The sequence below is a fragment of the Grampus griseus genome (genome assembly GCF_964374135.1).
Source record: "Grampus griseus genome assembly, chromosome: 12".
In the NCBI taxonomy this organism is placed as follows: Eukaryota; Metazoa; Chordata; class Mammalia; order Artiodactyla; family Delphinidae; genus Grampus; species Grampus griseus.
In genome coordinates this window covers 17,864,441-17,887,455 of record NC_139006.1, presented here as the reverse complement: position 1 = coordinate 17,887,455, position 23,015 = coordinate 17,864,441, and the positions used below count along the sequence as shown (strand labels likewise).

The 23,015-nt window shown below is 46.6% G+C and overlaps 1 protein-coding gene across 1 annotated transcript; it reads left to right on the top strand.

Moving 5' to 3' along the window:
- Window positions 1-4,417: 4,417 nt before the first annotated feature.
- On the top strand, window positions 4,418-22,129 carry DAO (D-amino acid oxidase; the record flags this gene model as incomplete). The annotated part of the gene is made up of 11 exons (XM_082667852.1): window positions 4,418-4,452; window positions 8,637-8,839; window positions 10,191-10,305; window positions 11,541-11,617; window positions 12,264-12,329; window positions 14,118-14,172; window positions 15,406-15,510; window positions 16,431-16,513; window positions 19,856-19,973; window positions 20,700-20,798; window positions 21,998-22,129. Exons 2-11 carry the CDS (start codon window positions 8,646-8,648, stop codon window positions 22,127-22,129), a joined length of 1,044 nt encoding a protein of 347 aa, XP_082523978.1. The 5' UTR covers window positions 4,418-4,452; window positions 8,637-8,645.
- Between the last annotated feature and the right edge of the window lie 886 nt (window positions 22,130-23,015).

Sequence of the window (23,015 nt, the reverse complement as noted above, 5' to 3'; positions counted from 1 at the left end):
GTTCTACAACGTCTGCATGAGTAATTTATAAAATGGGACAGAGAGGGGAGGGGATGCAAGGTTTCTAACTATAACATTAATGGCAGAAACCATAAAAGGGAAAAACAAAAAGATGAATAGATTTGACTCCAAAAAGGTTTTTATTTAATTGAAGTATAGTTGATTTACAAGGTTGTGTAAATTTCTGCTGTACAGCAAAGTGATTCAGTTATACATATATATACATTCTTTTTTTTAATATTCTTTTCCATTATGGTTTATCACAGAATATTGAATATTGTTTCCTGTGCTAAACAGTAGGACCTTGTTATTTATCCATTCTCTATATAATACTTTGCATCTGCTAACCCCAAATTCCCAATCCTTCCCTCCCCCACCCCTCTCCCCCTTGGCAACCACAAATCTGTTCTCTATGTCTGTGAGTCTGTTTCTGTTTCGTAGATATGTTCATTTGTGTCGTATTTTAGATTCCACATATAAGTGATAGCATATGGTATTTGTCTCTCTCTTTCTGACTTACTTCGATTAGTAAGATAATCTCTAAGCCCATCCATGTTGCTGCCCCAAAAGTTCTAAAACCTTTGAATGTCAGACAAATTGGGGGAAATCTTTGCAACAAAAGGATAATACCCATAAATATAAAGGGAGTTCTTACAAATTAATAAGAGAAATAGCCAACATACTTCAAGAGGAAAATGGGCCCAAAAGTGGCCTTTATAAAGAAATAAATCTAAAGGTCCATCAATGTATGAAAAGACTTGCAGTCTTATTAGCAGGGCTGGAACTAGGCTGAGGCAAGTGGGGATGCATGTAAAATTTAAGGAGGCTCTCACTCTCAGGATGGTGCAAGTACAGGGTGGGCACCTGAGGGTGCGTGCCTCCTTAAACTTGTCAGTTAATAGAGTCCTCTTGGAGGGCTGTCTGGCAAAATGGATCAATATTTTAAACGTGCAAACTCTTTGGCAAAATGATTCCATTTTTAGGACTCGACCCCAGGGAAATAGACAGGTGTGCCAAGAAACGCATCTAGGATATTTGTAATATCAAAAAATGACAAGGACAGTCCCCATAGGGACCGACTTTAAAAATTGTTACATCCAAGAATTTTTTAAAAAATTGTGACATCCGCATACAACGGTAACCTGTGTGAAATGGATACCGTTGTTCTACAGTTGTATGGAAAGGTGTTCAGGACACGCCATATCGGTAACAGAACAGAAGGGAGGTCAAAACAGCATGTATAACATGAGCCCATTTTTGTCACCCAGGTGTGTTTATGTTAACGTTTGGAGACATTCACCCAAAATGTTAATGGCCCCTGTTTCTTGGTGTGGGGGTTGGTAGCAGGTGATTAGTACTTTCTTCTCTCTACCTTCTGTATTTTATACATTTACAAAGGTTATGATGATGTTAATACTTAGAAAAGTTCTAATAAAGCTAATTTCATCTGAGAATGTACGTGTGGGTGTGTGGGGTTAACTGGTTATTCTCTAACATCACCTAGCCCTCCACAGAGTTCTGCCTCCTGCAGAGAATTCTCCCAGCCAAGGATCCTTTTGTCCTGGCCTGAGTGTATTTCAGAGCTGCTAGAAGGCCATGTCATTATCAACCAGCCAGTGGGTCAGAAGAATCTTCAACTCCAACAGCTCCAGCCAAATAAACAGAAATTGCTTCCAAAGGTCCTTTGGGGGCCTTCTGGAACCTCCTATCAGTACGATCAGTGAACTTTGGACTTCAGAGTAGTTTCTCACTGTCCCTGTGATCAACAGACTGAGTAAGCCCTACACCTCCGTGGGACTACGTGCACATCCCCGCCGCTCTTTGGGCCTCACTTTACCCAACTGTAAAATGGGCAGATTCAACCAGCTCAGTGTTTCTCAACATTTTCTTGTTTGTTTGGCCACGCTGCGTGGCATGTGGGATCTTCCCGGACCAGGGATCAAACCTGTGCTCCCTGCAGTGGAAGCACAGAGTCTTAACCACTGGACCACCAGGAAAGTCCTCCTTTTTTCAAAACAAAAGGAAACTTATGCTCCCTTCTGATAAAGATAAAAATCTCACATGCCTCCTAGGGGATATCTTCTATTCATTCCAAGAGCCAAGAATATTCTGTGAAACTTTACTTTCTATAGATTGGATCATGGAAACAATGGGTGTCACTCCACTTCATTTTCCAATATTAAATACTGTACTGAATTTGCTTTTTGCACACAGCACAGGACTCTCTGAAGCCAAGGCCGACCTCCGGCTCTGGGGTGTGGGAGTCCTGGGTGCTTGGAACCCTTCTCAACTCTCAGTAAAGCTCTCCAGGATGGTGGCGGAGTGTTCCCCCTCTGGACACAGACTGCCTGGGTGAGGGTTGCCAGATATAACACAGGGTGTCCTGTATTTTTATTTGCTAGATCTGGGAACCCTAACCTGGCTTCAATTTTGGGCTTGTGAGCCATATTATTATGGGCAAGTTCTCTCTTTTTCTCTTTCTCTCTCTCCTTCCCTCCCCCTCCCCCTTCCTCCCTCCCTCCCTTCCTTCCTTCCTTCCTTCCTTCCTTCCTTCCCTTCTTCTTTCTTTCCTTCTCCTTTCTCCCTCTCCCCCCCACCACTCTTTCTTTCTAATTTTATCAATCCATTCATCTTAATCTTAAATATGCAGCTTCATGAATTTTCACATAGGCATACACTCCTGTTACCACCACCCAGATTAAGGGACATATTTCTAACATCCCAGAAAATGTCCTTGTGCCCCAGAGGTAATCATTCTTCCCATATCCTTTATCACCATCAATTAGTTTCACCTTTCCCTGGATTTCACATCTATAGAAGCACACGGTACGCGCTCTTCCCTGCCTGGCTTCTTCCACTCAGTGTAGTGATAGTGAGATTCACCCAGTTATTGTGTGTAGCAGTATTTAATTTTTGCTTTGCTGTATAATATTCCATGGCGTGAACTGGAAACTGAAAACACAGTTTGTTTATGCATTCTGATAGACATTTTGGTTATTTCCACTTTGGGACTATGAATGTTCTTGTACAAGCCTTTTGGTTGGCGGATGTCTTTACTTCTCTTGGGTATGTACAGAAAAGTAGGGTTGCTGGGTTATAGGATGGACATATTTTTAGCTATCGTGGATACTGGGAGCAAGTTTTAATATTTCAACTATGAAGAGAGAGTTAATAATAACGGCACCTACTATTAGGGCTGCTGCCAGATTGAATGAGATAATCCAGGTAAGGTACTTAGAACTGGCACGCTGAAATTCACAGAACACAAATCATTGCTAGAATGGGAACGGGAATAAAGTTATCTGGCTAACTTTTGTTAACTTTTAAATGTTCCCATAATGAATTAGAGGCACAAGGAGTTTCCCTAAGGTTGTGGGATATAAAAGTGACACATGACTATTGTAAAAAAAAAATTCAAATGAAATGGAAGCATATAAGTAAAAGGTAGAGTTCACCCCATCTTTTTTATTATTAGAGAAAAGAGTATGCACTAGTATTTTGCATGAATTTTCTTATGTCATCTGCACGTTTTTATGTGATAATGCCGAAGGTAAGGGGTTACGGGCTGGACCTTCAAAGCTGCCCCGAAGGATGCTTCACGCGGGGCTGGTTGGTCCCTCTCTCTGGCCTCAGTCTCCCCACCCATACGGTGAGAAGCCAGATGCTCTCTGAGCTCTAATAATCACTGCTCCAGGTCTAGCTCTGGCAGAGGAGGGACCTGGAGTCCAGCCATTCGTGTCTCTGGGATACAGGAGCAAAGAGCGACACATCTTTACAGCCCAAACAGGCATCGCCTTGAATCTCTCCTTGGCCTCATCCACCCAGGATCCCAGAATGGCATTAGGCTGGCTGGCTGGCCCTAGGAGCCCCTGTCCTATACCTCTGGCCTCACCTCAGGGGCTGCCAGGCTGACCACCCCCACTGTGCAGACTCCCCTCCCCCAGGGTGGCAGCAGGAAGAGGGAAGAAAGGATCGTCTCCAGCTGGCCCGGGAGACAAACCTCCTTGTGCCCATCAGCCCTCCAAGAACCCCCATCCATCCTCCCTCCCTCCCCAAAGTCCTGTCCACGGGGACTTAGGATCAGCCAGAAAAGTCAGGCAACTTTTCAGGGACCGGAGCGAGGGGAGGTGAGGTCTCCCAGCCTGGCCCAGGTCCAGCCCCTGAGAGCAGCGTGGTGCCCAGCCCCACCCCTTGCTGTGCCCTGTCCGTAACTTCAGACTTTGACCCTGAGCTCCAGTCCCAGCTGAGGACAGGACGCCCCAGCCTCAGGAGCCTCCCTTTAGGAGATAGGACCCTGCACCCGTAGCAGCTGCCTCTTTTCTCCAGAAATTTGGCACGCCAGGTGAGTGGGGGCAGGGGTGGTGGCGCAGCAGATCTGAGTGTCCTCCCAGTGTCGACAGAGAAGGTCCACGTTAGAGCCTGACGCAAGTGACAACCTTGCAGGGACCACAGGTAAGTGCCTTCACTTCTCCAAGCCTCAGTTTCCTCGTCTGGAAGATAAGGGTCATAACTCACCTCTTCCAGGGTTAATCTGAGTATGAAAAGAGGTGAGGACTATAGGGGCTTAGCACAGGACTGGCACATAGCAAGTACTCAATAAATGGTCATTGTTACTGTTTGGGGGGCTGGGAGCTGGTAGCCTTGTTTTCCAGCGTTTACAGAATCTGTCCCATTTTAAAGATAGACTCTGAAGCTTCACAGGGGTTAGCCACACGGAGCTGATTACATTCATTCAAATACCTCACCCGTGACTTGTTCATTTTTTTTAAAAAAGCAAGTCTTTCCTATTCTTTGCACATGTAGCCATCAAAGGCATGAGCTGCTTCAAGGTTCGCTCTAGGGACAAGGGAAGTTATAAGCAAACAAATACAAGACTGAAAAGTAAGCGGAAGGTGTGAGCTGCCAATTTCTTGCCGGCCGCCAATTTCTTGCCGGCCGCCTAAAGAGCTCTATGGCGCAGCACGGAAAAGCTCAGATAGAACTGGGTCCAGATCCGAACGCTGTCCCACACTGGCTGTGTGACTTCGGGGGAGCGACTTCCTCTCCCTGAACCTCAGTCCTGCGTCCCTAGAACTTCTTAGAGCAGTTGAGAGGATAAAGTAAGAGGATGTCTGTACTGCATCTATATGTGTCAGGCAAGTGGCAGGCGGCCAAAATTCCCTTCCTACTCCACAAATACATAGACGTTACAATTACACACACACAGGCACACGTAATAACCCCAGCTGTTTGCATCTTCCTGAATGCACACTCCAAGCACGCTTGTTTCAAGTAATGGCATAAAGCAGAAGACTGCAACACTAATAAAAACGTCAGCAACAGCAAGAAAATGGTTGAACGATAACAGAGCTGTGTGCAGATGAGTCCAGGAGTTCATTACCCACATGCATGAATGATTTTACCCGAGGCTGGGTCTGTCAGATGCTACAGTCTGACTGCCAATTCTGATAAGAACCTTATGCATTTATATTCCACTTAAATGCATGCACACACACATGGTTGCTACAATCAGTATCAAATCTGATTCATTTATTTAACTAAGATAATTGACTTAGGACACACATTTTCCCTTTTCAGTTCTATGCCTACCACCAACACAATAAAATTCCTGCACTCGTTGTATTTTGTGTTTTTTTTCAACGCAGGACTCGGAAGCCTTGACTGTTTTTCTTCACCTGCTTGACTTGATGGTTTTTCAAATTGTGGGATTAGCACGGGGTGTAAGCACACAGCCTTGAGAGTCAGCCGGCCTGGGCTCTGCTTCTCACCAGCTGGTGCCTAAGCCTCAGTTGCCTCATCTGTAAAATGGGCATAAGGACAACCCTGAGGGTTGTTAGAAGATTAAAGTAGATAATGCATGTCAATTTCTTTTTATTTATTTATTCTTGGCTGCGTTGGGTCTTCATTGCTGCGTGCGAGCTTTCTCTAGTTGCGGCGAGCGGGGGTTACTCTTTGTTGTGGTGCACGGGCTTCCCATTGTGGTGGCTTCTCTTGTTGTGGAGCACGGGCTGGCTCTAGGCGCGAGGGCTTCAGTATTTGTGGCACACGGGCTCAGTACTTGTGGCTCACGGGCTTAGTTGCTCCGCGGCATGTGGGATCTTCCCGAACCAGGGCTCAAATCCATGTCCCCTGCATTGGCAGACAGATTCCTAACCACTGTGCCGCCAGGGAAGTCCCACATGTCAAGTTCTTAGCACAATGAGTAACACATCATTGTGTTACTCACATCATACTAGAAGTCGAAAAGCTAGCAGCTGCTATTGTAATCTCCCCATTGCCAGGTCTTTTCTTTCACAGAGACTTTTAAACCCCAAGACTCTATAGATTTTTTGATCACAAACATGTGACTTTGACTGAGTGGCTCCCCTTCTGTGAACCTCAGTTTCCCCTTCTGCACGATGCCATCTTGCTTATCTTTAGAATTTTAGACATTGGAGAAACTGAGCCCTATGCTGTTACCTGTCCCTCTTTGTCTTGGCCAGTTGGTTCTAGAAGTTGCTCTGGGTCCCCCCGTCATGATCTTCTCTTGGGCATGTGCCACCATTTCTAACCAGAGGCTTTGCCACAGCCTTGTTATTGGAGACGTGCCATGTGATGGCTTCGGTCTGAAGTCTCTTTCTCCCTGCTCAGAAACCTCTTGCTCAGTCAAGTGAAGTGACTTACCCAGGGTCACACAGCTGGTGTGTGCCAGAGCCAGGCTGTCTAACCCCCAGCCTGGGCTGTTACTGTCACCTCTCCAAGCCACACTGCCTCCTGGGTTCATTATGGGGAATTTGGAAAATACAGGAAAACCCTCTATTCCTGCCTTCTTACTGTCAATGTCAAAAGTGGTCAAGGGTTTCCCTGGTGGCACAGTGGTTGAGAGTCCGCCTGCCGATGCAGGGGACGTGGTTTCGTGGCCCGGTCCAGGAAGATCCCACATGCCGCGGAGTGGCTGGGCCCGTGAGCCATGGCCGCTGAGCCTGCGCTTCCGGAGCCTGTGCTCCGCAACAGGAGAGGCCACAACAGTGAGAGGCCCGCGTACCACAAAAAAAAGAAAAAAAGTGGTCAAATTTCCAGAGGATATGCAGAGACAGAAAGCCCAGAGAAGGGAAGTAACTTGGCCAAGGTCACACAGCAAGCCGGCAGTGAAGCCAGGTCTGACTCTCCCTCCTTCCTCTCCCCTCCTCCACAGCCAGTGTTTTTCCCATTGTTATTTTCAAGGTGCTAGGGGACAGAAGGAGGCCACCACAGACTGAGGCCAGGCCCTGTACCAGGAACTTTGACCAGGCTAGTCATTTAACCTTCAGGCTGACCCCATGAGATGGGGTTAACCCTATTTCACAGCTGAGGAGATTGCATCTCCTGAGGCAAAGGATGGGGGAGGAGGCGAGGGGTCTCTGAGAGGGTCCCCCTGTAACTAAGCCCAGGCTCGAGTCTGGAAGCAGAATCACCCAGAGGAACGAGGCTTTTCCGCTTTTTGGTTTTATCTCCAACTTGGCTGCTGAAACCCCAACAGAGTCCAGTTCTTGTGGGCTGGAGCCATTTTCCCCTTTACAAAACTAGGACATATTGAGAATGTCCTGCCGTTCAGGGCCATGGGCCGCAGTTGCCAGGAGGCGAGGTCTGTGGGAGGAGAGCTGTGAGCAGAGAGGAGGGAAAGTTGAATTTGGCCCTTCCGGGCACAAAAAGTCCCCTTGTTCTGCCTTAGCAGGAGCCTGCACAATATTTCCCTGCTGTGCAGTCCCGAGCAGCTTCAAGGTCAAAAGCTGGTAGGTCTTCTAAACTTCTGAGGACCCAGCCAGCCAAGCACCCCAAGGCAGGCCTGGAGGGGATGTGCCGAAGATCTGAGCTCTGAGGCCAGACATTGCATCTGACTGGCTCACAGCTGCATCCACTAGCGGCCAGCTTAGCACACACTAGGTGTGCAGTGTGTATCAAGTTTACCTGAATTAAAATTAAATCCTGGCAGCACCATTTACTGGCTGTGTGACTTCAGGTTAGTTACTCCAACTCTCTGAGCCTTCGTTTCCTCATCTGTAGAATGGGGCCAATAACACCAGCCCCTACTCTCTAAGAATGTGAGAGACTTAGACGAAATGACGCTTGGGAAGCGCTTAGTGCGGGGGCTGGCACACAGTAGGTGCTCCGCAAATGTCAGGAAGTCACTTCTTCTGCACTAGACACTGTGTTAAGCTTTTTACGTTTGCCATCTTGTGGAAAACTCCCATCTACTCTCCGGGGCATGAGTTATTTTTCTCATTTTCCAGAAGAAGAATCTGAGGCTTGAGAAGCATCTTGGCCAAAGTCATGGCCAGCAGGGAGCAGAGCTGAGATCTGAGATTTGAAGCCCATTGTCCTAACCATTAGACTAACCAGACTACAGCTGGCCAGGCATGCTGCTGGGCCCTTTTTTTTTTCCCCAGCCTGGGGACAGGGTATTCGAGGAGAGTCCCCAGAGAAAGCTGCATCACTTACTGGCTGTGTGACCTTAGGCAGGTTGCTTTGCCTCTCTGTGCCTCAATTTTCCCATGTGTAAGGGCCACTGAGGGAATCAAGTATAAAAAGGGCTGGGCGGTGTCTGGCATCTTCTAAGCCGTCAGTGGATGGTAGCGATGGTGGTGGTGGCATGCCTCAACCCTGACTTCCCCCCGCAGGCTGGCACGATGCGCGTGGTAGTGATCGGGGCGGGCGTCATCGGGCTGTCCACCGCCCTCTGCATCCACGAGCGCTACCACTCGGTCCTGCAGTCGCTGGACGTGAAGGTCTACGCAGAACGCTTCACCCCGCTCACCAACACTGATGCGGCTGCTGGCCTCTGGCAGCCCTACCTCTCCGAGCCCAGCAACCCACAGGAGGCGTGAGTGAGGGTCCCAGAGGGTGGCCTGGGGCCAGAGGGGCTGAGTCTGCAGAGAGGATGTTCCCTCTCAGGGTCTCCGTCACCAATTACAACCTTTTGTGGAGGCTCTGGCCTGACATGCTATAAAGACAATACGCATAAATATTGTCCCTGCTGTGGGCCAGCAGACGCTATACTTGATCGTGACCGAAAGGCTGAGAAGCCATGTGTGCCAGACAGATGGAGACTTTGTCTCCATCCCTCACCTAAACTGGGTGGCTGGGATGCTCAATGCATCTGTCCATCAGGAATGCCTCTAAGTGGGTGGATGGATGTTCAAGTTTAGCAAAGTGGCAGAGGTCATTGTCAGTTTAGAAACCACCAGCTGCTTCAACAAAGGAACCCTCAAATGAGTAACGGCTCAAACAGAAGTTTCATTCTCATGCCCATAAATTCCAAAACCAGTATTCCTGATCAGTAGGTGGCAATTCAGGGGCCCGGGCTCCTTCCATCTCATGGCTCTGCCATCCTCCTTGTGGCTTCCGATGTTGCCACGGGCCAGTGCCTGTAGAAGGAGCACAGCATGAGGACCACCTGGGAGGAGACGTTAGGGTCAGTTGGCAAGAACGCAGCCACATGGTCACACCTATCTGCAAGGGAGTCTAGGAAATGTTGCTGAGCTGTATGCCCAGGGAGGCGAGAGAAAGTATTCAGAAGAGTAAGTGATGCCTGCCACTGGCATTTACAGTGGGGGGTGCCCAGGGTGAGCCTGAACCACGGGGTTCACAGTCCCCAAAGCAGTCAAAGCTTTCATTTAAACTCGCAGCTACGTGATCCCAAGCCAGAGGTAGGCTCCAAATAGTTACGATGGAGCATCCTTTTTTTTTTATTTGAAGTATAGTTGATTTACAATGTTAATTTCTGCTGTACAGCGAAGTGATTCAGTTATACATATATATACATTCTTTTTTTATATTCTTTTCCATTATGATTTACCATAGGATATTGAATATACTTCTCTGTGCTATACAGTAGGACCTTGCTGTTTATCCATTCTGTATACAATAGCTTACATCTGCTATCCCCCAACCTTCCACTCCATACCTCCCCCAACCAACCCCCTCCCCCTTGGCAACAACAAGACTGTTCTCTATGTTGATGGAGCATTCTTTGTTACTCCTCTCCTCTATCCTATTAATGGGAAAATATTAGAAAGTTTGGGGAGGGGGAAGACCCGTAGCATTTGGGGCACTGCAGAGTGAACGTGGTGGATTTCTAGATCTGGACACATCCCACTAACCTGATCACAGCCCCATGCAAGCCAACCCTTGGAGCTTTCATTAGGTGACTGAGATCTGGGGGATCCTTCTAGGCGCTGGAACCAGCAGACCTTCAACTATCTCCTGAGCCACATCGGTTCTCCCAACGCTGCAGACATGGGCCTGGCCCCAGTCTCAGGCTACAACCTCTTCCGTGAAGCCGTTCCGGTGAGTGAGGAGTCCCTGACCATAAACCATAGGGCAGAGCCTTGATCAGAGACCAGGGGGTGGAGGGTGGGGGTACTTTGAGCCTCTTAGGCAAAGTCTCCTGTGTTCAAAACAGGTTTACTTTAATTTCTATTTTTGCTTTCAAAATCATTTTCATTTTCAACTTTGTTATTAAATTGGCAGAGACCAAAGAATCTTCTGATGAACCAGGGAAACTAGCCCTTCTTGAGTGGTATGGGTGAAATACACACACATCCTGGAGTGGGAGGCACTTGACGCTGAAGCCAAAAGGTTTCCTGCTCCCCTGGAGGTTCCAGGACTTTCCATCAAGATGGACTAAAACACTCACCCTGGCACAGACTTCTAAAGTACTTACTATGTGCCAGGCCCTGTCCTAACCACTTTATAACTAATGACTCATTAAATTTTCATCATAACCAGGAAGTTAAGTGCTATCATGGTCCTCATTTTGCAGATGAGAAACTAGAGGCTCCAAGAATTGGGGTAACTGACTTGAGCTCACAAAGCTTTAAGTGGCAAAGCTCGAACTTGAACCCAGCTCGAATGAAAGGCAAAGCCATGGGGGATGTTCTCAGGTTGTTTGGAGAGAGTGGTCCGGCTGGGTGCCCAGAATCCCACGCCAGTTCTCCCAGGCTTATTCAATGTCTAGCACTGTGCTAAGGGCGTTACTTTCATTATCTGTTACCTTCCAAGAGTGATTATTAGCTCCATTATACAGATAAGAAAACTGAGTCTCAGAGAATTCAAAGTGGTCAGTGGTGAGGCCAAAATCTCCCCCCAGGTTGTCTGACCCTCCACTCTGCTACCTCCCACTCTCATCCTTTGGTGACCTTCACTGTCGCCCCTTTTTTTCTCCCCTATTTATGACCCTTACCCTATCACTCATCCTTAGCCTTATTCTTACCCTTCATATAGCATCATGGTTAAGAACATGAACTCTGAAGCCAAACTGTGTGGGTTTGAATCTCAGCTCCACCATTTATTAGCTGTGTGACCTTAGACAAGTTACTTAACCTCTCTGAGCCTCAATGGGCCCATGTGCAAAATGGAACTAAAAATAGTATCTACCTCAATGGGTTGTTGTAAAGATTGGATTGGTATGAGTAAAATGCTTGGAACAGCGTCTTACACACAGAAAACATTATATAAGTTTTTGTTATTATCATTCTTATTGATGTTCATCCACCCCTGTGCCGCCTTCTCTTCTTCTAAAGGACCCTTACTGGAAGGATGTAGTTCTGGGATTTCGGAAGCTGACTCCGAGAGAGCTGGACATGTTTCCCGATTACAGGTAAGGTTACTGCCATGGGTGAAGGAGCTGAGGCCCCACAGTTCAGATAGACTTGTCCAAAAGATGGAGGCATCAAATTTCCTGTTCCATCCCTGGTCTAGAGCCCCATACTCTGGTCTCCCAGTGCTCCGTCCAGCTCTTTCAGAGAGCCCACCCACCCAAACTGCACCTTAGACTAGGGAGGTAGGGGATACGGAATCATAGATCTCAAGCCCCGAAGTTCCATAACACTATCCTATTTTGTAGATGAGGAAACTGAGCTTCAGAGAGGCCAAGTCACTTCCCCAGGTCACACAGCTAAGTGACCAGAATGGGATTCCAACCCAGTCCAAACCCCTCTATTCTTTTCACTATAGCCTGATGCCTCTCTGGTCCTCTCTTCACCTCACCCCATGTCTAAACCCTCTCTACAGATGCACAGTAATCTCCACTTGCACACCCCAATGTCAGGAATGGCTTTGTCTGATAGAAAATATTCCCTTGCTTCGAGCTGAAAACCACTTCCTCCTTGAATGTCACCCAGTGGTCCTTGCTCCACCCTTTGGGGGCCCAAAGAATGTGACAGCTCCCACTTCCATATGATAGCCTTCAAATAGAGCTGTGATTCTGATCCTTTATTCCCACCTTTTGCCTCCTGTGACTCTAGCTATGGCTGGTTCAACACAAGCCTGATTCTGGAGGGAAGGAAGTATCTGCAGTGGCTGACCGAAAGGTGAGATTTTCAGCTTCACTTTGAGGAAAGCACCTCCCAGGGACCAGGGCTGTAGTGGATGATTGTTCGTGGGATTTGTCTTTATATTGACCAACCCCAAATGTTGATGAAAACCTTTAGGTTTGGTGGGAGCTATCCTTGTTCCTGACCGCCTCTGTGCACTAAGACAGTGGCTTCCACACCTTGTTGGAACCACCTGGGAAGCTTTTTACATGTGATACAGTATTTATTATCAGCCTTACTAAAATCTGTGATGGCTGTGTAATAGCTTTAAATAGATTCTCTTAAGTTTTCCAGATATATTTACATCATCTACAAACATAAGTTGGGGTTTTTTTTTTAATTTTTAAAATTTTAATTAATTAATTTATTTATTGGCTGCATTGGGTCTTCATTGCTGCGCGCGGGCTTTCTCTAGCTGCGGTGAGCAGGGACTACTCTTCATTGCGTTGCACAGGCTTCTCATTGTGGCGGCTTCTCTTGTTGCAGAGCACGGGCTCTAGGCACGTGGGCTTCAGTACCTGCGGCACGCAGGCTCAGTAGTTGTGGCTCACGGGCTCTAGAGTGCAGGCTCAGTAGTTGTGGCACACGGGCTTAGTTGTTCTGCAGCATGTGGGATCTTCCCGGACCAGGGCTCGAACCCGTGTCCCCTGCATTGGCAGGAGGATACTTAACCACTGCGCCACCAGGGGAGTCCAGTTTTTATTTTTATACCTCATTTTTTTTCTTGTCCAATTGCTGTACCTCTAGAATAACACTAACTAATACAGATGATAGAGGATGTCCCTGTCTTGTTCCTTATGTTGATAGGAATCTTGTAGTGTTCTAAATTAGCAAACATTAGCTTGAAAGATACAATTTGTACTCATATTCACATATATGCATATTAAGGAAGATTCCATATATTTCCTATATATTATTATTTTATTAAGATTTAAAAAAAAACTGGAATGGATGGTGGCTTTTATCAAATGACTTGGGGAGGTTTTTAAAAATATAGATTTCAGGACCTCCCTTTATATCTACTGAATCAGATTCTCTGGAGTGGGGCTCAGAAATTTGTATTGTAAGAAGTTCCCTGAGTGATTGTAACTATCAGCCAGGTTTGGAAACCACTGTATTAAAACATGGTTATGTCTCTTAACCTTGGGACACTTATGACTCTTATCCAGCCCCTTCCAGGAAAGAATGCTCCCAGTTTTTCCATCTTGAGGAAACCATGTGGATAAAATAATCCTGATGTTATGCTTTAGCTCGCATGTGGTTTACTTCCGATTCTTTTAATGTTTCTACTATATTTCTAATAGTGACATACGTTTTTTCTCTGTGAAATTTAGGGAGGGGGTGGGTGTCCCCAGCCCACCTCCTTCCTCATGCTCTGCTTCAGATAAAGAAGCAATTGGGCTTTGTCCCAACCCTGCCCCTCCTCCACCCTGCATCTCACTCTCTTTGATAATACAAAGCAGGGTGGTGGTAGTAAGAGGCCTGGGTTTGAGTCCTAATCCCATCATAGACTCACTGTATGACTTTCAGCAAGGCCCTTCTCCCATCTCCATCTGCCCAACGTGGGGCTTGGACCATCTCAGGTTTCCCAAGGGACATTTCGTGGACCACTAGTCCATCAAGGTGCTCATGAACTGGACTACACAGCCATCTTCTCAAGGAGCATCCTGTGGGACTAACACCCACAAAAGGTTCTTTGGGAAATGTCCCCCACGCCATCCTCTTGCAGGGATGGGACAGAGAACTGAATACTGGATTTTTTTTTTATGTGTTTGATCATCCCAGGTTAACTGAGAGAGGAGTGAAATTCCTCCTAAGGAAGGTGGAGTCTTTTGAGGAGGTGAGCTGCCGGGCTGGAAGGGGCTGGATGTGGGAGAGAGGAGAAGAGGGGAGGCCTTTGCTTCCTGCTGCAGGGTTGGGGGGCCCCTTCTCAGGCTCCTAGCATCCCTTTGAGGTCTGTCCCAGATTCTAGGTCTATTTTTAATCCCAGAAGGACTCAGGCATTCTGCCTTGATGTTGGTGTCAGAAGCAAAGGGGCAGTGGGATCGTGGTGGCCATTGGGGGCTATATCTATATCTGAGCCTCAGTGAGTTTTAGGGCCAGAGAGCTGGCTGCCTCTTCTCAATATCAGCTGTACCACACCCCCAAGTTCCAGATGCTTGGTGGCTTCTTACCAACATCTGAGATGATGTTCCTACAAAGTCAAGGCCCTCCACTGACTTACCTCCAGACTGACACCACTATCAATAATAATGACAGTAGCGGCTACCATCAGCAGGTACTGGCTAGGTACCAGGAGCTTTGCTGTATGACCTCACTCAATCTCAGTACGCAGAATAGCGTTTGGCACATGGAAGACTCTTGTACTTGCAGCCACTAACGTGTACGAGCATCTGCTCTAGGTCAAGCCCTGAGGGGCACTTGGAATACATACTTGACTTAGACACAGTTCTCAATCCCAAGGGGCTCACAGCCCAGTGTGGCAAACACTGGTTCATGAAAAATAGCAGTGCGACCCAGGACTGACCTGTGAGGCGAGTCACTGGGGCTGGGCTGGGAGTTTGGGTGCCCATGTGCTACATCCTTGAGCTGTGGAGCTCCCCATACAATGCACGGAGCTGGGGCTTCCAATGTGCCTTCCTCAGATGTCTTGGCAGAGCAGAAGACAAGAGAATGAAATAAAAAGGAGTCAGAAGGAGGGAGAAGACTATCTCTGTGTCCTTTCTGACTTCTTCTAGAAGGTTCCAAGAAGGTTTCCCCCTTCCGTAGTATTCTTTTCCAAACACTTTTCTAGGCAGAGTCATACTGGAGCCTCACAGCACACTATGAACAGATGTTACCGGCCCCATTTTATAGCTAAGGAATCTGATCTGAAACTTGAGGTGATGGGACATTTCTGAGGTCACACAGTAGGTAAATGGCAGAGCGGAATTTGGAGGCAGGTCCATGGGTTCCTCACTGAGTCCCCTCCTGGCTGTTCCACAGGGAGCAGAGAGTTGCAGGCTGGGAGGATGCAAGGGATACTAAGGTCCTCATCCCCTTCCATCCCACCTGCCCTGTTGGTTGCTACCAGGTGGCAAGAGGAGACGCTGATGTGATTATCAACTGCACTGGGGTGTGGGCTGGGGCTTTGCAACCAGATCCCCTGCTGCAGCCAGGCCGGGGGCAGACCATTAAGGTGAGTCTGAAGGTGAGGGATGAGCTTCCAAAGATAGAGGCTGAATCGGGGGACATCTGTCAGAGGAACCCCCCAGTGTTCAGGGAATTTGCATGTTAAAGAAACAAGAAGAACCAACACGACCCTCCCAAACATACTCTTTCTTGGGCGGGGTTCTTCTTAATAGTAAAGCGTGTGTGTGTGTGTGTGTGTGTGTGTGTGTGTGTGTGTGTGTGTGTGTGTGTGTGTGTGTGTGTGTGTGTGTCTATATGTGGAAGCTGCCTATGCCCGCCATAATAAAAAGAGCAAACATTTATGGAATGCCTACTAAGTGCCAGACACAGACCCAAGTACTTCATTGTGTTAATTAATTTGATCCTCGCTGCAACCCTTTGAGATGGGTTCTATCACATCACCATCACCATCTTACAGATGGGGAAACCGAGGCACGGAGGAATTAACTAACTTGCACAAGTTCACATCACAGTAAGTGATGGAACTGGGATTAGAACAGGTAACCTGGTTTAAGAGCCCAGGTGTGTAAGCATTGTTCCACACCACCTCTCACTGTGTGTGTGTGCATGTGTCTGAGGCATGCCTATTTGTGGGTATGTGTGCGTGTGTGTGCCCCTGTGAGTACTGGAGTGCATTCACAGGTATGTGTGTTCCCGAGGTGGGCTAATGTATACGTGCATTTACACGTGTTGGGCTTTTCTGTGGATGAGAATGTGTGATGCTCCGGGGACTGGGGTGGCTCTCAATCAGGGCAGCTCTTCCCACAAAAGCAAGCAGTCTGGTGCAGACTTGGGACAGAGGGGTCACTGAGGGCTAAGGAATGACTTTGCCACTGTTGTCAGAACATCTGGTCATAGAGGGGAGCAGGCGATGGGAGCCCACTGATTTAACTCTTCTGATGAGACTTCTCTGTCTTCAATCAACAGGTGGATGCCCCATGGATGAAGCACTTCATTATCACCCATGACCCAGAGAGAGGCATCTATAAGTCCCCGTACATCATCCCAGGGTAAAAATCTGATATTGTAGGGCAGAAGAGGGAGCACCTTCCTGCTCTTTTTATGCCCCCGCTGCCTGCTCCAGGGCTCTTTCTTAAGTCTTTTCAGATTTTTTCCTCCAATGCTTTTAAGTGAGGTTGAGCCATTAAACCTCTGGGAAGGCAGGACTCAGCCTCAACTGCCACATCACGCGGCTTATGGGATCCCCGACCAGGGATCGAACCCAGCCCCTCGGTAGTAAAAGTGCAGAGTCCTAACCACTGGACCACCAGGGAATTCCCCTGGGCTCCTGGCTTCTATCTTGAACATAATCTGGGATGACAGTAGTGGTGATGCTGGAGACAAAGGTAGTGGATGTGATGGCAGTGACACCAGCAGTGTTGTGAATGGCAATAATGGTGGTGGTGATGGGGTTGATGATGATAATAATGTGGATAGAGGAATGGTGGTAGTGGAGATAGTATTGTTACAGCAGTGGAGATCAGTGTTGATGGTGGTGGTGAGTGGGAGTTCGGGGTGGCAGTTGGTGCTGATGAAGATGACACTTATCAATGATGACTTTTAATAATATGGCAGAGATGACAGTCTCAAAGGCCATGTTAATGTTGTGACTGTGCTGACTGCCTCAATGGCGATGTTAGTGGTGTGGCGGAGATGATGGTATCAATGGCAATGCTAATGGTGGTGGTGGAAATGGTGAATGGGATTGATCATGATATATTAATGGTAGCAAAGAAGGCAGTAGTGAAGATGATGTTGTTGATGGAGATGACAATGTTTTTCCCAGATTTATTGAGATATAATTGACATATAACATTGTGTACATTTAAAATGTACAACATGATGATTTGATATATGTATGTATTGTGAAATGATTATCACAATAAGGTTAATGCATCCATCAACTCACATAACTATAGTTTTTTTGTGGGTGTGGTGAGAACATTAAAGATCTACTCTCTTAGCAACTTTCAAGTATATAATACAGTATTGTTAACTATCATTACTATGCTGTACATTAGAAGGGATAACAATGATGACAGTGATGTTAATGGTGATGGTGGAGATGGTGGTGTTTGATGGTAATGACAATGGCAATTGCAGTGATTTTTCTTTGAATTTTATTTTTTTTATACAGCAGGTTCTTCTTAGTTATCTATTTTATACATATTAGTGTATATATGTCAATCCCAATCTCCCAGTTCATCCCCCCACCACCACCCCCGCTTTCCCCCCTTGGTGTCCGTACGTTTGTTCTCTATATCTGTGTCTCTATTTCTGCCTTGCAAACCAGTTCATCTGTAGCATTTTTCTAGATTTCACATGTATGCGTTAATATATGATATTTGTTTTTCTCTTTCTGACTTACTTCGCTCTGTATGACAGTCTCTAGGTCCATCCACGTCTCTACAAATGACCCAACTTTATTCCTTTTTATGGTTGAGTAATATTCCATTGTATATATGTGACACATCTTCTTTATCCATTCGTCTGTCGATGGGCATTTTGGTTGCTTCCATGACCTGGCTATTGTAAATAGTGCCGCAGTGAACATTGGGGTGCATGTGTCTTTCTGAATTATGGTTTTCTCTGGGTATATGCCCAGTAGTGGGATTGCTGGGTCATATGGTAATTCTATGTTTAGTTTTTTAAGGAACCTCCATACTGTTCTCCATAGTGGCTGTATCAATTTACATTCCCACCAATAGTCAAGAGGGTTCCCTTTTCTCCACACCCTCTCCAGCATTTGTTGTTTGTAACTTTTCTGATGATGCCCATTCTAACCAGTGTGAGGTGATACCTCATTGTAGTTTGGATTTGCATTTCTCTAATAATTAGTGATGTTGAGCTGCTTTTCATGTGCCTCTTGGCTATCTGTATGTCTTCTTTGGAGAAATGTCTATTTAGGTCTTCTGCCCATTTTCTGATTGGGTTGTTTGTTTTTTTAATATTGAGCTGCATGAGCTGTTTATATATTTTGGAGATTAATCCTTTGTCCGTTGATTTGTTTGCAAATATTTTCTCCCGTTCTGAGGGTTGTCTTTTCGTCTTGTTTATAGTTTCCTTTGCGGTTTATAGTTTGCTTTTGCTTAAAAGCAAAAGCTTTTAAGTTTCATGAGGTCCCATTTGTTTATTTTTGTTTTTATTTCCATTATTCTAGGAGGTGGGTCAAAAAAGATCTTGCTGTGATTTATGTCAAAGAGTGCTCTTCCTATGTTTTCCTCTAAGAGTTTTACAGTGTCCAGTCTTACATTTAGGTGTTTAATCCATTTTGAGTTTATTTTTGTGTATGGTGTTAGGGAATGTTCTAATTTCATTCTTTTACATGTAGCTGTCCAGTTTTCCCAGCACCACTTACTGAAGAGACTGTCTTTTCTCCATTGTATATCCTTGCCTCCTTTGTCAGAGATTAGTTGACCATAGGTGCATGGCTTTATGTCTGCTTTCTATCCTGCTCCATTGATCTATACTTCTGTTTTTGTGCCGGTACCATACTGTCTTGATGACTGTAGCTTTGTAGTATAGTCTGAAGTCAGGGAGTCTGATTCCTCCAGCTCCGTTATTTTCCCTCAAGATTGCTTTGGCAATTTGGGGTCTTTTGTGTCTCCATACAAATTTTAAGATTTTTTGTTCTAGTTCTGTAAAAAATGCCATTGTTAATTTGATAGGGATTGCATTGAATCTGTAGATTGCTTTGGGTAGTATAGTCATTTTCACAATATTGATTCTTGCAATCCAAGAACATGGTATATCTCTCCATCTGTTTGTGTCATCTTTGATTTCTTTCATCAGTGTCTTATAGTTTTCTGAATACAGGTCTTTTACCTCCTTACATAGGTTTATTCCTAGGTATTTTATTCTTTTTGACGGTATTATGAGCAGAGATTATAATGTTTTTTAAGTTTATTTAATATTTTAATTTTTTGGAGTATAGTTGATTTACAATATTGTGTTAGTTTCAGGTATACAGCAAAGTGATTCATTTATACATATACATGTTCATTCTTTTTTAGATCCTTTTCTTATATAGGTTATTGCAGACTATTGAGTAGTCTGCAATAACCTATTGCTGCACAATAGGTTACACATCCCTGTGCTACACAGTAATCCTTGTTAGTTATCTATCTTATATACAGTAGCGCGTGTGTGTTCATCCCAAGCTCCTGACTTATCACTCCCCGCTATGTTTCCCCTTTGGTAACCATAAGTTTGTTTTTGACACCTGTGGGATGATAATGTTGAAGTTGATTTAGGCAAACATGGTGGTAAGGGTGACCATGGCAATGACCCTCCCCCCGTTATCTCAAAGGCTTTGTTTTCCTTCATCCTTGACCCTGCCCACTTTTACCAAGGATCCAGGCAGTGACTCTTGGAGGCATCTTCCAGCTGGGGAACTGGAGTGAGACAAACAATATCCAGGACCACAACACCATTTGGGAAGGCTGCTGCAGACTGGAGCCCACACTGAAGGTAAGGTGGGGAGAGATATCAGTGCTGCTGCAGACTGGAGCCCACACTGAAGGTAAGGTGGGGAGAGATATCAGTGCCCTAGACCAGGATCCTAGCAGCTTGATGACCAAAAGGACACTTGAAGATGGGAAGATATCATGACTGGGATAACTGGGCAAAATAATTCCAACACGGGACTCTGGATTATACCAGAATTGGACAATGTACAGGGAAGTCCTGCTGTGGGTTGATGAAACCTATCTGGTCATGGCTAAGAGTTGCTCTCTCTTGAGGTGACATCCCTTAAACACCTTAGTCTGTCTTCACAAGGAGCAGATGTATTTGTTGCAGAAATCTCAGTCTTCACAACTGCCTGCTAGTGGTGATAACAATAGTGATGGTCATGAAGACAGGATGGAAGTAGTGGTTGGTGTTGATGGTGATGAAAACGCTGAGAGTGGTGATAATGATGGTGATGAGGCGATATTATGGTGGTGGCTGGTGGGGACGGTGACCGATAAAGATGGGATAGTTGATAGAACTGGTGGTGAGATGGTGGTAGTATAGTAATGATGTTGGTGGCCGATAAAGGTGGTGATGATCTTAGTGGTAATTAACAGAAGTGACTATGATAGTGCTGGTGGTGGTGACGGTAATGAAGTTCCAAAAGTTAACTCTCTATCACCTAAAAATGGCATCAGAAAAAAGTAAAATCCAGAGATGAATTACCAACAATTTTCTTTCCAGGATGCAAAAATTGTTAGTGAATGCACTGGCTTCCGGCCAGTACGCCCCCAGGTTCGACTAGAAAGAGAACAGCTTCATGTTGGATCTTCAAACACAGAGGTATGCTCTCCCGGCAAGGAAAGCAATGCCATCCCCCAACTCCTAAGAAGTCTCTGGCATTTTCGGGGGAACAGTCATGCTGACCTGAGGTGGGGGCAGTGGTGGCTAATATCCCCTCCTCTATAAATGGGGAAACTGAGGCTCAGTGATGGTAAAGGGCCTGCTCAAGTTTACATAGAGGGCAGTGCCTCGATTTGCTAGAGCCTGTGGTCGAGTAGAAGGAAAAGGGGACTTTATTGAGCATCTGCTTTGTGTCCATGACACGAATGACCTAACTGAATCTCCCCTACAACTCTTTGGGATAGGGACTGTTCACCCCATGCTTCAGATGAGCAAACTGGGGTTCCCAGAAGTGGAAGTCAACTTGCCTACATCAGACCAGTGGTGAGGGGCAAGGCTGGGATGTGGTTTGAATCTGAGTCCAGAGCCATTTCCCAGATGTCCACGTTGTGGCTGCTCCATCATCTCTCTGGGTTCCCCTCTCGTGTCCTGTCTCATGGGGTAGGAATTGGCCTTATTGAAAAGGCAGGGGTTGTCCTGGGCTGAAGGAATGTAGGTCACCCTTCCTCCTTTATTCCGATCCTTTGGAGGTGGGGTGTATAGAAGAGTTTTGTGTATGTGTCACGAGAGGGTTGTGTGTCTGTAGAGAGGTCATGTGTGTGTGTGTGTTTGTGCGTGTATGTGTGTGCATGTGCGTGTATGTGTGTGTGTGTGTGTATGGCAGTGGGGTTGGGGGGAGAGTCACAGATAGAGTTGAACTCCCTGCTGATGGTTTTAGCTTTGAAAAACCCCCCTGGCGTCTTGCCTCTGTCCAGGGTCCATCCATACAGCGCCCCTCTTTTCTTTGGTGGGTAGAAGAGTCAACCTATTAACATCCCGTCTGGAGCAGGATGGGAACAAGGAAAGTGATGTAGGGAACTTCAAATGATTTGACGTGGTGGGGGAATCCCAGACCTCAAGTTCCAGGTGATTCTACGTTTTCTGTGTTGAGTGCTTAAAGCAGGTCTGCCTCCTAAACAGAAGAGGAGTCTAGGGTGTTGACCTCCAACTCCCCAAACACTCCCCTTGACTACCCTTCCAGGGGTTCCCACATCCCACCAGGGATGGTACCAAGAGGAGCTCTGGTACCACCAGGCTTACCTAGGATACTTCAGGAAGCTCCTGAATCTTCTAGGGACCTTCTCTCTTGCCTCTCCCAGGTCATCCACAACTATGGCCACGGAGGCTATGGGCTCACCATCCACTGGGGCTGTGCCCTGGAGGTGGCCAAGATCTTTGGGAAAATCCTGGAAGAAAGGAATTTGCTCAGGATGCCACCATCCCACCTCTGAAGATGCCAGTGACCTCCGCCTCCCCCACAAAAACTCCCTGCTCCCCTCAGCCAACTAATCATCGCACCCATCGTTAACCCCCCACTCCACCTGACTCCTTTTTGCAAGAAGCACAAGGTGAGAGGAAACCACGGGGTCAATTCCTGAAGGAGAGTCCTGTTATCCCATGAGTCCTCAGAGGAAGGAAAACTCAGAATATCCAAGTGGCGAAGGAGCTCTGAGCGAGGGAGAGTGTGAGGGAGCCCCGAGAGAGGGAGATCTGGGTGATGGAGGCTGTTGCAACCTTGGTTCCCTAAGGCCACAGAATGCACTTGACGTAACTGGTATCAGATTTCACTGCAGGAATTTATACATAGAACTGGGGTATAGAGAAGACAGAAGAGGAGAGCCATTGAACTAGCAACATGGGATGCCTGTTCCACATCCAGCACTCCTAATGACTTCAGCTGCCCACTAGCGGCCCCACGGGCACTATGTAACCCTTGAGGAGGACCCCTTGGGGGTCGTCCCCAAAGGAACCCCTTTATAGATAACTAAATTCACCAAGCAGATGGAACGTGTCCCTTACCTTCCGGCTAGCACACTCTGGGGTAGCAAACAGGCTTCCAGATGTTTCTGAGAGCTTTGAAGGAGCCCAGACGGCACCTTAGCATCTTCATCCCTAATTACCTGCCTCAGCCTCTGAGGTGAATTTTTCTCTCTCCGGGGCTTTGGTAAAAACCAGAGCCTAGTATTCCTCATGCATCTGGGACCAGTGACACCCTACGTGCTGTGAGGGGGTCTTGATGGGCCCGTGCCATCTATATCCATGTCATCTCACCTGATGGGCTCTTCATGGAGCATATGCCATGAAGATTTTGGCTGGCCCTAAGCTAAGCAGGGTATG